At 61.7% G+C, this 16230-nt stretch overlaps 1 protein-coding gene across 2 annotated transcripts in view; it reads left to right on the forward strand.

Annotated features, from left to right (window-relative positions):
- The first annotated feature begins 2990 nt into the window (after positions 1-2990).
- Positions 2991-16230, forward strand: part of BMP7 (bone morphogenetic protein 7) — an 80162-nt gene continuing 66922 nt past the window's right edge. For both annotated transcript variants that reach the window (XM_070051399.1, XM_070051400.1), the window contains exon 1: positions 2991-3547. In XM_070051399.1, coding sequence (XP_069907500.1) covers positions 3130-3547 — 418 coding nt within the window. In that variant the 5' untranslated portion in view covers positions 2991-3129. The remainder of the gene's footprint in view (positions 3548-16230) is intronic.

A 16230-nucleotide genomic window follows, 5' to 3' on the forward strand; every position in this document is an offset into this window, starting at 1 on the left:
GCGCCTGCATGGGCAGCCCTGGATGGGGGCAGGACCCTGGGGACTGTCTGCTTGTTCCTCTCCACTCAACAGGTAAGCATGGAGCACCTGCTGGGTGCCAGGCTCAGGTGAGCAGCACAAAGAGGGATCCTGACTTCAAGGGATTTCTGAGGCTGAGTGGGGACAGGAGTGACCCCCAGGGATCGGTTGTCTTCATATGCAAATTGGTGGCAGGGATACCTGTGGCTCCTGCCTCCTGCCTGCCGCCTCTCTGGCTGCTCAGGGAGAGTGGATTACAAAGCCCAGCAGTGGACCCCCCCAGCCCCCTCCCCCAGCCCAGCCCAGAGGAGGCCTCCTTCCCCCCCGCTCCGCCCCGGCGCCCCCTCCCTCAGCCCAGCAGTGGCATCTTGCCTCTCATTTTCATCTCAGCTTGCAGGGGTCACAGTGGCTGCGGTGGCTCTGCCCACGGAGACAGATCCCGTTCCCTGCTCTGCACGGCCCAGGCCCCGTGCTGCTCTTCCTGGGAAGCTGGCCCTGTGTCACATTCTTCGAGGACTCAGGTCAGTCTCCCCAGAAACCCCCTTCCCCACTCCCATCCGCCGCCCGTGGACGGGGCGCCCGTGGCATTCCCGCACCCTGGCCCCCCATCTGCCCCCCGTGGCATTCCCATACCCTCCCCCCATCTGCCGCCCATGGCATTCCCGCACCCTGGCCCCCCATCTGCCCCCCGTGGCATTCCCGCACCCTGGCCCCCACGGCCCCTGGGGTAGACCCACCCACTCCACCATCTTCCCTTCTCACCCTCCTGCAGGCCCTCCTCGGCCAGAGCGGAGCCACGGGCAGGGGCTGCTGCCCTTCTGTCCCCGGACCTTGCCGAGAGCTTCCCGGTTATCTCCCCCAGAGGCTGCCACGAGGGCTGGCCCGCGCCGGACCTTCTGCCCAACACCGTGCCTGGCCCCACCATTTTCAAGATCTGGTGCAAGTGGGAACGGGGGCGGGGGACCTTGCCTGGCTCCTAGGTTATCAAGAACTACACTGTGGTGACAGCAGGGCGGGAAACCCCGTGTGGCTGTCCAGCTGCAGTCCATGCAGCCCACTGACACCCAGCGCTCCACAGACCTGTGTGGACGCAGAGCAGGTGTGTGTGGGGGGGTACAGGCCCAGCTGCGGGCGGGGGCTCTGGGGGGAGGTGCAGGCCCAGCTGCGGGCGGGGGCTCTGGTGGGGGTGCAGGCCCAGCTGCGGGCGGGGGCTCTGGGGGGGGTGCAGGCCCAGCTGCGGGTGGGGGCTCTGGGGGGGTGCAGGCCCAGCTGCGGGCGGGGGCTCTGGGGGGGTGCAGGCCCAGCTGCGGGCGGGGGCTCTGGGGGGGTGCAGGCCCAGCTGCGGGCGGGGGCTCTGGGGGGGGGTGCAGGCCCAGCTGCGGGCGGGGGCTCTGGGGGGGTGCAGGCCCAGCTGCGGGCGGGGGCTGGGGACCAAGCCCGTCCTGCAGACTGCGGCAGGGAGCAAACAGCCAGGGCTGCAGACCCGCGTCCTCTCACCTGCCTGGCCTCTGGCCTCTCTGTCCACCGTGGGGTCCTGGGGGAACAGAGGCAGGAGTCCCTCAGCTGCCAGGAACTCCACGGACTCTGAGCCCCCAAGTGAGGCTGTCAGAGCCCCCCCCCCCCAGGAAACAAACCCTGTCTCCAAGCTCAATCCCCCCTGAGCACCCCACACTCCCCCTGGGGAGGGGGCAGAGCCGAGGTTGGAACCCCCCCCCCCCCACTGCCATCAGGGTGAGGCTCTGCTCTGCTGGGTAACAGGGGAGGAGCCTGAGCCCGGGGTGGGGGAGGGACGCTGGCGGGTTCCCAGGCGGCTGGGTCCTGTGGGACACAGGGTCCTTTACTGATGGTGGGGGAGGAGAAAGGTTGGGGTGGGGCCCCAGGTCACCACCTGCTGCTGTCTGCTCCTCCCCGGGCCGATGGCGAGGTGGACAGTGGCTGGGCTGGGGCTTTCAGACCCCAGACCGAGGGAGGTCTTGTTCATTCCGTGAAGGCTGGCCACAGGCACGGGGTGGGGGGGGGGGGGCGGGCGCTGGGCTCCCAGGGCGTCGCGGCTCTAAGCGGGGCAGACGGCACAGTAGAGAGTGCAGTTCCGCACAGTGAAAGAAATTAAGGAAAAGAGAACAAAGTGGGTGGAGCCCAGGAGAGGACGCTGCTCGCCAGGGCGTTGGGAGCGGGAGCTCCGGGCAGAGGGAGAGGCAGGCCCCTGGAGGCGCGCAGGCCAGCGGGGCTGCAGTGCCAGGCGGAGGGGGCTGAGGGACCAGGCGGAGCCGGGGCCGCCGCCTCCCGGAAAGCCTGCCCCCTCCGCGCCGTTCCCGGCTTTTCCCAGCGCAGCCCGATCTCCATCGCTCCGGCCCGGGGCCTCCTTTCTTGCCCCCGAGGGGGCAGGGCCGGCCTGGGGTCCTCCCTCCGCATCCCGCGCGGTCGGGTCCCGCGGCGGGCGCCCCGTGGCCACTCGGTCAATATTTGCCGAGCGCGCTGGAAGAATGAATGAACCCATTGGGCACAGCTGGGGGGAGGGCGGGGCCGAGGGCAGGTGGGAGGCCGGCCCGGGAGGGGCCGGGCAAGCCCGTCCTCCGCCTCCCGGCTCGCAGGCCCCAGCGCGCACCGCTCCGGGGCTCCGGAGGCGGCCTCTGGGGCGATCAGGGGCGCGCGGGGCTGTGAGCGCGAGCCGGGGCCTCGCTCTCCCCGCCGGGGGTCGGCAGAGGGTGGGTCGCGGCCGCGCGAGGCGAAAGCAGCCGGAGGAAGGAGCGCTCGCCCGCCCGCCGCCTCGCCTCCTCCCCGGCGCTCGCTCTCGGGACGCCTAGGTTTGCTGGCTGCTCCTCCCACCCGCGCCCGCCTCCTCGCTCGCCTGCTTGCTCGCTCGCCGGAGCTGGTTTCCTAGCCGTGCGGTGCGCCCGGACGAGCGCGGGGCAAGGGGCCCGGGGCCAGCGCGGAGCAGGGTGGGGGGCGGGGGTCGGGGCAGAGCGCAGCCGGCCGGGGAGGGGCCATGTCTGGCGCGGGCGCAGCGGGGCCCGTCTACAGCAAGTGACCGAGCGGCGTGGACGGCCGCCTGCCCCCTCTGCCACCTGGGGAGGCGCGGAGCCTGGTGCCCGGAGCCCGCGAGCCGGCGCGATGCACGTGCGCTCGCTGCGAGCCGCGGCGCCGCACAGCTTCGTGGCGCTCTGGGCGCCCCTGTTCCTGCTGCGCTCCGCCCTGGCCGACTTCAGCCTGGACAACGAGGTGCACTCCAGCTTCATCCACCGGCGCCTCCGCAGCCAGGAGCGGCGCGAGATGCAGCGGGAGATCCTCTCCATCTTGGGCTTGCCGCACCGCCCGCGCCCCCACCTCCAGGGCAAGCACAACTCGGCGCCCATGTTCATGCTGGACTTGTACAATGCCATGGCGGTGGAGGAGGGCGGCGGGCCCGACGGCCAGGGCTTCTCCTACCCCTACAAGGCCGTCTTCAGCACCCAGGGCCCCCCTCTGGCCAGCCTGCAAGATAGCCGCTTCCTCACCGACGCGGACATGGTCATGAGCTTCGTGAACCTCGGTGAGTGAGGGCAGGGCGGCCGTGAGCGTCTCCGGTGGGGGCGTCTCGGCCCGGGGAGGGGGCCACTCCGCCCGTCCAGCGCGCCCATCTTTCCGCTCGTGGCCGGTTGCAACGCGGCAGCTGCTGTCTCCGGGTGTCCGAGCCCTCGGCCCTAGTGGACCCAAGCCGTGTGCACCCTCAGGTAGGGCGGACCGGCCTCAGCTGGCCTGTGCAAGTTGCTGGGAGGGAGGGAGGGGCCGACCGGACCGGAGCCCCCTCGGAGTTAGGTCACCCGCCGGGCCGCGGCTCAGTTCAAAGCGCCGGGGCTGGGTCATGTGAGCCGTCCCGGGCCGGCGCGGCCCCGCGCTACCTGGATTTAAAGGGCCGCGCTCGGGGAAGCCGCCTTCCCGCCCTCCCTCGGCTCCTCTCCCCGCAGCTGGGCCCCGGCACCGCGGACGTCGCCTTCCCTTCGTCTCCCCGGCGAGCCCTACCTGTCCCCTCGCGGCGCGCCAGCCTGGGCGAGCCGCGCGCTCCAAGCGCCTCTGGGCCCCTCTCCCGGCCGCCGGGCGCCCCCCTCGGCCCGGGCTCCCACGGCCGCAGCTGGGGAAGAGCCGTTGCCATTGCGAGCTTTCTATTTTAAATATGTAATGATAGGTCCCGGGCGGGCAGAATCCATTTTCAGCGTTTATCACGTGTGGCGCGCAAACCACCGGTTCTGGCGATTGGGTGGCGGGCGTCTCGGTGCAGACACCGCCGGGGGCGCCCGGGGCCCCCGGTTCCCGGCCCCAGCTGCCGGGAGGCGGGGTGGGGGCGCGCGAGGCACGCACCAGACTCGCACAAACTCACCCCCGGCAGCGCGCTCTGAGCGCTGAGGATCAAATATTTGGTTTCCGAGATAACACGCCCGGGTTAGCCGCTTTTATTCTACGTGTGCGCCGCGCCGCGGAAACCCAAACCAAGTCGGGGCAAGAGACCCACGACCGCGGGCGCCGTCAACCAGGAAGCGAGGGACACCGAAGCCCGGCGCTGGGCACAGGGGCGCGCATGGCGGCGGCTGGGGGCGCCCCGGGAAGCGCGGATCCGCCTCCCGGGCTTCCCGCTCCAGATAAGGTCCCTGAGGTTCCCGGGAGGCCATTGTCTGCCCTTAATAATGGCCAAGATCAAGTTGGGAACCGGAGCTTCCGCGGAGAAGGGGTGGAAGGGTCAGATGGCAAAATAACTTCGGGAAAGTTTAAATGAGGCTCTGCCGCCTGTTCAAGGGGGAGGCGGCGTCCTGGGTTTTGATCGAGAGCAATTCCCGGGGAGCCTGGGGTGGCAGGGAGCAAGGTGCAGGCCTCGAGGGTCACATGGGTGCTTGTCCCACTGGGACAAGATCTGGCAGCGCGGTGGGGCTGGGGGAGGGAGCCGGGGCTGTTTTCCTCCTGCGATTCCCTTTTTATGTTTGTCTTTATTGAAAGCAACATTCCGAATGTGTACATACAAGTCGATGAGGGCACTTGGGGCTCTGTGGTCCTCCAGGGCCGTGTCTCGGGTGGGGTTTGTGGGATCCTGGGTTCTGTTGTGTGCCGGTGGCTCCCACCGAGTGCGGCATCTCAGGTCCCGGCAGCTGCCTCCGGAGCTTGGCCAGGGTCATTACAGAAGTATCCGTAATCCCCAGCTCCTGTCCAGGCTCTGGAAAACCCAGCAGAAAGTACCCAGTTGCTCAGGCACAGGCAGCATGGCCGGCCCGGGAGAAGAGCTGGGTTGCTATGTGGGGGCCCCTGGACACTTGGCTGCACCGCCCCCCTCCTGGCAGCGGGAGCAAGCCGAGACCTGTTTGGGAAGGCCGCAGCTGGGTGGCTTTCCTCTGGCTGCACACACACCTTTCAATCCGCGGCTTTCATCTCGAAGGGACAAAGACCTGCTTGTCTGAGCCTCTTAATCAGCGGGGCTGGCTCTGGGCTTTGTGGACGCCCCCGCAACATCACTCCACATCAGAGGGCAGAGTGCATGGAGTTGTTTTCTTTCTCTCTCTGTCCCTAAACTCGAGGTGACGAGGTGGCTGAAGACCTGGGCTGCAGCCTGTGGACGCCTCCAAGGTCGGCCTTTAATTTCTGTGCAGTGACGGCACGGGGGTAAACTCGCTGTCTCTTCTGATCTACTGCTCGCTCGCTCGGAATTTCTCCATAGGAGGGACTTCCCGGGGGACTGGGGAGGGCTGGGGGTGTGTAGGAGACTTGTTCAGGCACTTGGATGGCTGCGAAGGACACTCTGTTTTTCCCCGGGGTTGCGGATCACCGTGGTGTGTGAGACACAGTTTTCTCCAGGATGGTTGATCCTGACACTTCACCTAGGGGAGAGGAATCACTCGTTCATCTGAAATCACCGCTCGTTCTCATCACAGGGGGGCTCTGGGGGCCCTCAGCTAGGATCTGGGGGGATGAGGGGGCAGGCGGCCTTCCCCCAGGGCCCCTCCCCCAGCGCATACCTCCGCTGCCCTGCAGGCCACGTGAGTGCGTGGGGGACCCCTGCCCGAGTTCTGAAGCCTTTTGCAGGCCTGGTGCGTTAATTCTTCCTTCTGTCTGCAGCCAAACTGGTTTTCGTTCCTCTTGGAATTCAAGCGGTTTGCCAGGCCGAGTGGGATCCGGACTGGAGGGGAACTTGGAGGGGGGGGGATTTACGACAAAACCAGGTGCTGGGAATGAGGACTCGGCTGCCCCTCTGTGCAGGGACCCCTTTGCAACACACGCCCAGCCCAGCCTCAGCCCCTTAGGCTCGACAGCGGGCTCTGTGAACTGGTTTGGATTAACAAGCCCCCGACTTCTCCGTGCAGACCGAATTTTGGAATGCAAAACAGGCTGCCCTGTCTCCAACAGTCCCTGGGCCGGTGCGATTCTGCAGACTGGACCTGGCCCGGCCCCGCGCCGCCCGCTGCTGGCCGCGCCTCCTGGGGAAGAAGCCGTCGGGCTGTTTGCTTGCTATCTTCTGCAGGAGCCGGCACGGGCCGGGCGGCCGGGCTCCGGAGGAGTGCCGTTTGTTTCATCTTCGAGATGAAATGAAAAAAAAAAAATAAATAAATAAAAGGGGAAAGTTGGAAAGCCGTCACGATTGGAGTGAGCGTAGAAAAGTGGCTTTGTGGAGACGGCCGGAGCGGGCTCGGGCCGGGCAGTTGGGTTTTTGCTTTGTAACATCTGGCCGTCCGTTTTGTTGACAAGCGTTTGGCATTAAGATGGTTCCTCTTGCCCCTTATGAACAGGCCCTACCACTGTAGAGTATTAGAGAAAGATTCTGTTACAGTTTAAAAATGTCCTTCAGGGAGTGCTTCGCGGGAGCGCGCGCGCTGCAGGCATTCGCAGCTGTAACCTGGCTTGTGTTAAAATTTGGAAGGGGCTGCTCCGCATTCCAGCGCGGCCCTCACTGGTGAGCAGCCAGAGGTTAATGCAGATGTCACACAGGCTCCCCTCCTTTCTCCCTCTCTGCACGGCGCCTTTGCTGTGGGAACACACCGGCAGCTGTGTTTTTAGGGACCCTTTCCAAATCACTTCTTTGAAACCTGGTTTTCCTGCTTCCATAAATCAAAGATTTGCGTCCCCCCCCTCCCCCCCCGAAGGACGTACGTGACCCAGATTTGAACTGTTTGGGTCCTGTGTGCCTTTCTCTTCTGCTCTCAAGGCAGGTGAGGGCTGAGCCCCGGCTGCCGGCTTGGGTGGCCCTGTTGGGTTTTGATCCCAGTCTGGCGTTCGGTGGCAAAGTGTGGCATCCACGGACGGGGAAGGAGGTGGCCTGGATGAAACCCAGGCCTTCAAAGGGGCGGCGTGGCTCTTTGAATGCGTGGAGGGAGGAGACACAGCCCCGGAGAGCTGCGGCCCTCGGCGTGGTAGGCTGCGGAGCCTCTGCCCAGATAAACACAGCTGGCGGTCCGTCCCCCGGCCACCGGCGTGCCTGTGCCGTGAGCGAATCTCACGTGTCCACTGAGCTCAGAGACAAGCGATGACTTCATTCCAGGGAGAGTCCCGGCCAAGCTGATTGATCACCGCTATCGCTTTAATATCGCCCCACCCCCACTTGGTAAGGTCATATTTGGCCCACTGCGAGAATCACAGTGTCCCGGCTCTGCCCCGTCTCCACCCTTCCCCAGCCTGCCCCTCGGTGTAACCAGCCGAGCAGTGTTGAATGGAGAGCCCCTTGGCCAGGCGGCCGGCCACGCTGACTCCTGCGGGCTCCCTCTGCAGACTTGGCTGGGGGCGCTTGGCCAAGACACGGCCCCTAGAGGCTCCCTGGCAGTCACGGGCGTGAGGGCGCGGGCGGGGGTGCGCGGAACCTGTCGCGCTGTTGTCGGAAGGAGTGTGAAGGTCAGCCTTGGCCGCATGGGTCAGCCTTGTCGTGAGGGTCAGCCTTGGCCGCGTGGTGCTGGGTGAGCTCTTCAGCTGTGTGCACTTGTTCTCCAAGCGTCAAGTCCCACTGGTAAAATCAATAGATCGAATCGCACAACCCTCTGCTTTTAATTAGTTTAAATCAAACGTGCCGGTGTCTCCATGGGGCGAGGAATTACCAATATTTACATAGAAACTGTTAATTTGTGGAGAAAATGATAACACAGTTAGCTTCACACACTTAAACTGCTCCAAGTTGATGGATCCCAGATCGACTGGGACACGGGGTGGGGAGGGGGTGACGTCTCCAGGGGGGAGGGAGCCAGGGGAGACCCCTGTGAGGTGGAGCACAGTGGGCGCAGCTGTGAACGCGGGGCCTGGGGGGGTTCCTACTGCAGGTCGAAGCACTGAGCTCCCCCACGTCACCTAAAACCCCTTCTCTTGTTTTTGTTTAAAAAGATTTATTTTTATTTATTTGAAAGGCACAGTTACAGAGAGAAAGAGAGAGAGAGAGAGAGAGAGAGAGAGAGAGAGACTGATCTTCCATCCGCCAGTTCACTCTCCAGATGGCCACAACAGGAGGGCTCGTCCACACTGAAGCCAGGAGCCAGGAGCTTCCTCCGGGTCTCCCTTGTGGGTGCAGGGGCCCAAGCTCTCAGGCCGTCTTCTGCTGCTTTCCCAGGCCATTAGTAGGGAGCTGGATTGGAAGTGGAGCAGCTGGGACTTGAACCAGCAGCCGTATGGGATGCCGGCACAGCGTGGGCCCTCTTCTCTCTAGCGTTCTTGAGAGATCGCGAGGCTGGCTAGTGCGCTGGGGTTGTCAGAGTGCTCTGGGGCTGCAGGCCCTCCGTCCTGGGCAGCTCAGGGCCCAGCGCCTTCTTTCTTCCCCAGTTTTCCTTCCATTCCCGAAACGGTTGAGAGAGGCGGTGGGGTTTGTTCAGTGCCTCCCATCCCAGGTTGAGCCGCTCAGTGTGAGCCAGCTTCGTGTTCAGCTGGGAGCGAATCCCGGGTTTCGCAGCCAATGGCATTTGACAAATAATACCTGACAACGACGTGCCTTGGTTTTTCTTAATATGGAACAGATATTTCGTTGGGAACCTTCCCCAGCGAAGTGGCCGTGCCCGTGAGCACCGGGGCTGCGTGCGTCTCCCGCTCTCTGGGTAGAGTGTTTATGGTGGGGAGGGGGTCCTAGGAGTGCCTGGAGTTTGACACTTCCTGGTGGGGGCCTTGGAAGAGCACGTGCACACGGTCCCCTCGGCACTCGTGTCGGCAGGCATTGCGGGGAGGCGCGCAAAGCCCGCTCTGATCCCCGTGGAGTGGATTGAATTAATGACAGCTCCGAGAGCACCGGTTTTAGGGTAATTGCTTTATTGTTTGGGAGCTGGGGTGCTTATAATCCGGTTCCTGTACAAACATGTTTAACGTGTGTTAATGCATTTCCAAACCAGGGCCTCTCGGCACAGCCCTGCTTCTCATTAATTGATGTCGGTAGCATGGTACAGTATTTCAAAGGGCTGGCCAAGTCTGAACTGTGTTTCCAATTTCCTCCCTTTCCTGTGTTTGGAATGCCAATGTTAATTTGTTCCCATGCAGGAGCGGGGCTGCCAACCGCGGCTTTCTCTGAAGGGCTTCTCGGTGAAGCCTTCCAGCCCTCGCCCAAGCCGGGGCTGCCCAGCCGAGTGTCCTAACACTTCGCAGCTAATTCCGGGTGATCTATGGGGCCGGGGGCTGGGGGGCCTCGCTGCCGGTGACGGCCATTCTCGGTGACGGCGGTGGGCGTGGCCTGGCAGGGGAGACGGGGCACATGGACACGATTCTCTTTCCACACAGCCTGAACACGGGTGTCTGTTTCCACTATGGTTGCGCGTCGGCTGTGTGACCTTGGGCGAGTTTCTGAAGGTCTCTAATTTGTCTCCTTGTGTAAAGGCTGGGTGATAATCCCCCCTCAGCAGATTCTCCCACAGAGCCCGGCACGCAGTAGGTGGGTGCCCCCTGCACATGGTAGCTCTTGTTTTTTTTTTTTTTTTTTTTTTTTTTTTTTTTTTTTTAAGGTGGCCAGATCGCTAGTCGTTTTGGGATGTCAGTCTAAATTTCAGTGTTTAAGTATCTCATCTTAAAATACTGCTGGTAAGGCACCCATGTGATTTCAAAGATGACGGAGGTGCGTCATGGGACAAAATTGGAACGGACGTGCCAAGGTCCCTTGAAGACAACAGTAGAACTGCTGTTGATTTTTAGCATCTAAGGTTATTGAAAGTTTTACTACTTGCAAGCCTGGAACTGAGTTGAGGAGTAAGCGAGAAGTATCGGTACTATCTTTGCAACTGGAAGTCAAAAGTCGCTCCCGAATAAAGAAAGGCTAGTTTAAAAAAAAAAAATCGCATCACTGCAGCATTCTTCCCGCCCCTTTCTGGAAGACGGTCAAAGTACAAATTGTCTTCTCTCCAAGGGAGTGACGGCCCAGAGCACTCATTAACAGAGTGGCACGGCTTCCCCGCTCTGTAGCGGAGCAGGTGCAAGGCTGGGCCTGGGCTCTCCGAACAAGGCCCTGGAGGCTGCAGCCCGGGGGACGCGCGCTGGGCCTTCTCAAAGCTTCCCATAGACTCCCCCGGGCTCCCTCCCAACGGTTAGGATCCGCCGCAGCGAGTATTAAGTTTCCCGGCATCTCTGAGGTCACGTGTCCTATCACATCTTTATCTCCCGAGTGGCTTTCAAGTTTCCATCTTTTGTTGTCTGGCTTTAATGAAATTTGGCTGTGAATAGAAACTTGCACTGTTTCCAAAACTGAGGACTTGCCTGGTTTTACGCGTTGGGTTTAGGCCTGCGCCGTCTTGTAATTTCAGCCTCTCCGTTGCTTTCAAGTAGTCTGGGAAAAGAAAAACAGAGCGATGTAAGCATCCCGCCCGCCGGGGGCCCGGAACGTCCCCGCGCCCACCCGCCCGGCCGCTGAGCGCGCACACAGAGGCGGACGAGTGTTCTGGTGGTCCCCACTGCCTGTGCTTTGCTACAGGAGCTCTGGCTGCCCCGTCTGCCTGGCAGGGCTCTCGCCGCGGGGAAGGAGCTCGGGTACTGGCCACCGTGTGCCTGGATGGACAGAGAATTCTGGGCAGCATCCTCTGAAGTATTTGTTTTCAGATTCCCAGCAGTGAAGTCTGAGCGCACAGCCTGGCGGGAAGTGTTCCCCGACGACTGCGCTGTTAGGGTCGTTCATATTTATACAGCAGAGGGGGAGCGCAGGTGCCTAAGTGGGGCAGGAAAGACGAAAACATGAAATGTCCATGTCACTAATTAAGATACATTTCAGCCGCTTCATCAATGCAGTTTTAGTTAATGCACTTTAATTAATAGACAATATACATCCAATTAGCTTTGCTGTCACTGGAATCAGCCAGGGGATGGAATGTTCTTTGATGTTTTTCTAAGCCACGGGTTAGCCGTTTGGGATCACTGAGCTAATGATCTGGCCCCTGGTCGGGCTGGTTTGACCCCCAGCCCAGTCTACGGATGACGTTCCCCGCAGTCACACACAACCCGTGACCTCGGGAGCGCGGAATCCGAGGGCTGACTTTCGCTTGCAGGGAGTTTCTGGCTCTGCTGTGGGCTGGGGGGGCCGCGTCTTGGCGGCAGTGAGGTTTGGAGGGAGGCTCACGCCCCCACAACGTCACCGCTACGGTGCGAGGTGGGGACAGATGTGAATTGTGCTCTGGCTTTTTTTTTAAGATTTATTTAGTTATTTGAAAGGCAGTTACAGAGAGGGAAAGGCAGAGGCAGAGGCAGAGACAGATAGAGAGAGAGAGAGAAAGAGAGAGAGAGAGAGAGAGAGAGAGGTCTTCCATGCATTGGTTCACTCCCCAAATGGCTGCAATAGCCAGGGTTGGGCCAGGGTGAAGCCAAGAGCCAGGAGCTCCCTCTGGGTCTCCCACGTGGGTGCAGGGGCCCAAGGACTTGGGCCATCTTCTGCTTTCTGGAGCACATTAGCAGGGAGCTGGATTGGAAGTGGAGCACCTGGGACCCTGGGACTCGAACTGGTGCCCATGTGGGATGCCGGGCTGCAGGCAGCGGCTTTACCCACTACACCACAGTGCCGGCCCCTATGCAGTGGCTTTTAAAATTTCCACCTGGGGTGTGTGTTTGGCGTAGAGGGTCAGATGTCGCTTTGGATGCCCACATTCCATACCTGGGTACCTGTTTTTTTTTTTTTTTAAAGATTTATTTATTTATTTGAAAGTCAAAGTTACACAGAGAGAGAAGGAGAGGCAGAGAGAGAGAGAGGTCTTCCATCCACTGGTTCACTCCCCCAGATGGCCGCAATGACCGGAACTGTGCCGATCTGAAGCCAGGAGCCAGGAGCTTCCTCTTGGTCTCCCACGCGGGTGCAGGGGCTCAAGCACTTGGGCCATCCTCAGCTGCTTTCCCAGGCCAGAGCAGAGAGCTGGATTGGAAGAGGAGCAGCCGGGACTAGAACCGGTGCCCATGTAGGATGCGGTCACTGCAGGCGGCGGTTTTACCTGCTACATCACCCCTCGTTCTTGAAGTTTGCTGAACAGTTGTCATCCTAACATCTTTCCTGCACCCCAGTGAATCCCTCTTGCCTCCGCCCATGTGCCTGCATCCCATTTTGAAGACCAGTGTTTCTGGAAGCTTCTGTCAGATGAGGCAGTCCCGTGGTCAGTGAGCACGTCCCCACGTGTGAGGTGGCCCCCGGCGTCTTCAGGGCTTGGCTTCCAGAGGGCCAAGCTCCAGCGGCTGTCCCCACCGAGGAGGCGGGAGGGGTGGGACCGCCCCACTCTGAGGTCTGGCGCTGAGCAGAGAGGGGCCTTCTCCGCACTGCCTGTCCCTGCGGGAGCTTGCGGAGCTGAGTCAAGAACCTGACTTCAGAGATGCCCTGGTCATCTCCGGGCGTCCCCGAGGTCGCTCGTGGTGGGGCGCAGGGTGTGGATCTCAGCGGCGGTGGCACCTTTGTCACCACCATTGTCGCCAGATGCCTCCTTTCCCCTCCCGGCCGCTGCCAGGTGGGTAGAGTCGTGCCCGCGTCAGCTCGCGTGGCTGGGACTGCTGGCTTGGCAGGGAATCCCACCCTTGCCCGTTGCAGTGCCGTCCTGCCAGGGTGCACCAGCAGGGGGGCCGCGGAGGGCACGGGGACAGAAACCAAGGCCGTGACCCTGACCTGAAGATGAGATGAAGAGAAGCAGGCACACACCTTGCCCTTCGGCTGCTCATCCCCTCTCCTCTGCCTTGTGGCTTAAAAAACATTTTCAGGGTAAAGCCTCCCCCCCCCCCCCGCCCTGGCCCGAGTGACCACGTGCAGGGTCCCTGATGCAATGCGATGTGTACTGACACCTGCTCCAAGGGAGATGCCAGCAGCAGCTGGAACTTGGTGTTTGTTTGTTTTAGTATTTATTTATCTATTTGAAAGGCAGAGTTACAGAGACGCAATGGGGGAGAGAGAGAGAGGTCTTCCATCTGCTGGTTCACTCCTCAGATGGCTACAATGGCCAGAACCGAGCTGATCCGAAGCCAGGAGCTTCTTCCAGATCTCCCACGCGGATGCAGGGGCCCAAGGACCTGGGCCGTCTTCCTCTGCTTTCCCAGGCCAGAGCAGAGAGCTGGATCAGAAGTGGAGCAGCTGGGACTTGAGCCAGCGCCCATACGGGATGCTGGCACTGCAGACTGGGGCTTTAACCTGCTATGCCACAGCGCCGGCCCCGGATGGGAGTGTTTTAGCAGCAGTGTCTTGAGATGCTGTGTATGAATGTGCAGAGTCTTCGCCACGCAGCCACGTGGTTTGTAACGTGGCGGTCACCAGCAGCCCAGCTGTGCGTGAGCTGGGGACTGGGGAAATCCCGGGATGCACTAGACTAGGGCTTGGGCGCCCCTGCTCTGAGATCTGAGGTCTGAGATCTGAGGTCTGAGATCAATGCTCTGGAAATGTCACGCAATGAAACTTTGTTTCATGCACAGAATTCTGTATGCTGTGCTGACCCCCGACCCCCGGCTGAGTGTGTGAGGTACACACAGTAACACTGTCACGGGCGCCGGCTCCTCTGTATCCTAGCAACAGCAGGACAGCCTGGCAGAAGGCACTCGGCGCCTTTGGGTGACAGCATCTCTGGAGAGGCAGAGAGGGAGGGGGTTGGGGAGAAGTTTGAAAACTTTTTTTTTTTTTTAAGATTTATTTATTTGAAAGTCAGAGTGAGGCAGAGAGAGAGAGAGAGAGAGAGAGAGAGAGGTCTTCCATCCGTTGGTTCCCTCCTGGAGCTGGGCCAATCTGAAGCCAGGAGCCAGGAGCTTCTTCAGGGTCTCCCACACGGGTGCAGGGGCCCAAGCACTTGGGCCATCTTCCACTGCTTTCCCAGGCCACAGCAGAGAGCTGGATCGGAAGTGGAGCAGCCGGGACAAGAACCAGCACCTATGTGGGATGCTGGCGCTTCAGGCCAGGGCGTTAACCCACTGTGCCACAGCGCTGGCCCCATGAAAACATTTTAAAATTACTTTTATTTATTAGAGAGGGTGAAAGAGAGAGAGCACTCCCATTTGCTGGGAGCGCCCACTCCTGGGAGCTGGGCCAGGCCCAAGCTGCCCAGAGGTGGGAACCCAGTGTGCGTCTCCTGTGAGTGGTGGGAGCGGGACTGCCTGAGCCATCCCTGCTGTTTCCTGGGGACTTCATCAGGAAACGCGGCGGGAGGGGAGCCGGGACTCGAACCCTGGCATCCCAAGCGCTCGGCCAAATGCCCACACTGGGGAGGGACGCTAAAGGAATTCTCCGTGTTCCTTTCTTTCCATGATGGCCGCGCAGCAGGAAGTGAGGTGTGGTACTGGGGCAGGAGAGGCCAGCCCTGGAGACATGGACGCCATAGCTGAGACCAGCGCCCCGGGGGGCCCGAGGTGCCCATGGCGGGAGCTGGGGGCAGGGTCCTGGGAGTGCCTTGGCTGTGCGGCTTCCCTTCTGAGAGCCTGTCCCAGGCAGGAAAAGGCAGCAGGCGCGGTCCTCGCTCTGCGTGTTTGTGACGCTTCGCCCTGCAGAAATTCCTGCAGTTAAAGTTTTTTTCCAAGCAAACCAGAAAAGCCCCCTTTGCAGCGCTGCCCCCCGCTGGCCGGCACACAGTGGCCAGGTCCTCTTGGTGGGGCCGCCATCCGCAGGGCTTGGGGCCAGGGGAGCTGCTCCAGTGGGCCCCAGAGACCAATAACGCACCCACCTACAGACCCCCAAGCTGGGCGGGGCCCCACGTGGCATGGGGGAGCGGGGAGCCGGCTCCGCGGGCAGCGCTCCTGGCCCTGAACTCCGCGAGGCGGCCCGGCCTCTGCCCCTTCTCGGGTTGCATTTTCTGACCGCCTCGACCCGCAGTCTGCAGAGAGGGGAGCCCTTAAAAATCAGCGGGGCCGTGGAACCTTCCGGGGCTAGTAAATGTTTATGGGATGGAGGCACTGGTTGGTCATTTCCTTTAGGAGGAAACAATAAATGCAGCGACTTTGCCTTTTACCTACTCAAACCCTGAGCGCCTAATTATCTTAATATGCAGGCGGGGAGCCCGCAGCACGGCCGGGGCAGGCGGCCGCGAGTCTCTGGGTGTCTGGTGGCCCGGGAGCTGCCCTCCTCCTTTGTCATGAGCGGTCAGCTTTAATTTTTTAAAAAACATTTGTTTGTTTATCTGAGAGGCAGAGTCACACACACACACACACACACACACACACACGGGGAGGGAGAGAGAGATCCGTCTTCTATTTGCTGGTTCACTCCCCAAGTGCCCACAGCAGCTGGGGCTGGGCCAGGCTGAAGCCAGGAGCCAGGAGCTCCATCCGGGTCTCCCATGTGGGTGCAGGGCCCAAGCACTCGAGCCGTCCCCTGCTGCCTCCCAGGTGCGTGAGTGGGGAGCCGGATGGGAAGTGGAGGAGCGGGGACTTGAACCGGGGTTCTGACATGGGACGTGGGCGTCCCACGTGGCGTGGTAACTGCCGCGCCACAATGCCCGCCCCTGGGCAGTGCTCCCGGCCTGGGCACGGGGACTGCGGTGGGCGTCCCCTGCAGCGGTAGTGAGGGCAGCGTTTCCTGGTCCCTGACCGTCGCCCGCACCCCTCCACTCACCTGTGACAGCCAGAGTCCCAGGGTTGCTCCCCTGGGAAGCAAAGCTCCCTGGTGGCGGAGCTGAGATACGGGATGGCTCAAGTCGGGGTTCCTGGCCCGCGGCAGTGAGCGGGAAAAGCCTTTGAGGGCTGACGGCCAATTTCCGGTCGAAGGAGCACGAGTTGCAACCAGGCCGCGAGCCCCCTCCCGGGAGCCTCTCCTGGGTCTGAAACCCCGGAGGCCAGCAGGGAGGCAGTGTCTTTCTAGAACCGAAGGAACCTCCCTGCCCA

This window comes from Oryctolagus cuniculus, chromosome 11 (assembly GCF_964237555.1).
Source record: "Oryctolagus cuniculus chromosome 11, mOryCun1.1, whole genome shotgun sequence".
In the NCBI taxonomy this organism is placed as follows: Eukaryota; Metazoa; Chordata; class Mammalia; order Lagomorpha; family Leporidae; genus Oryctolagus; species Oryctolagus cuniculus.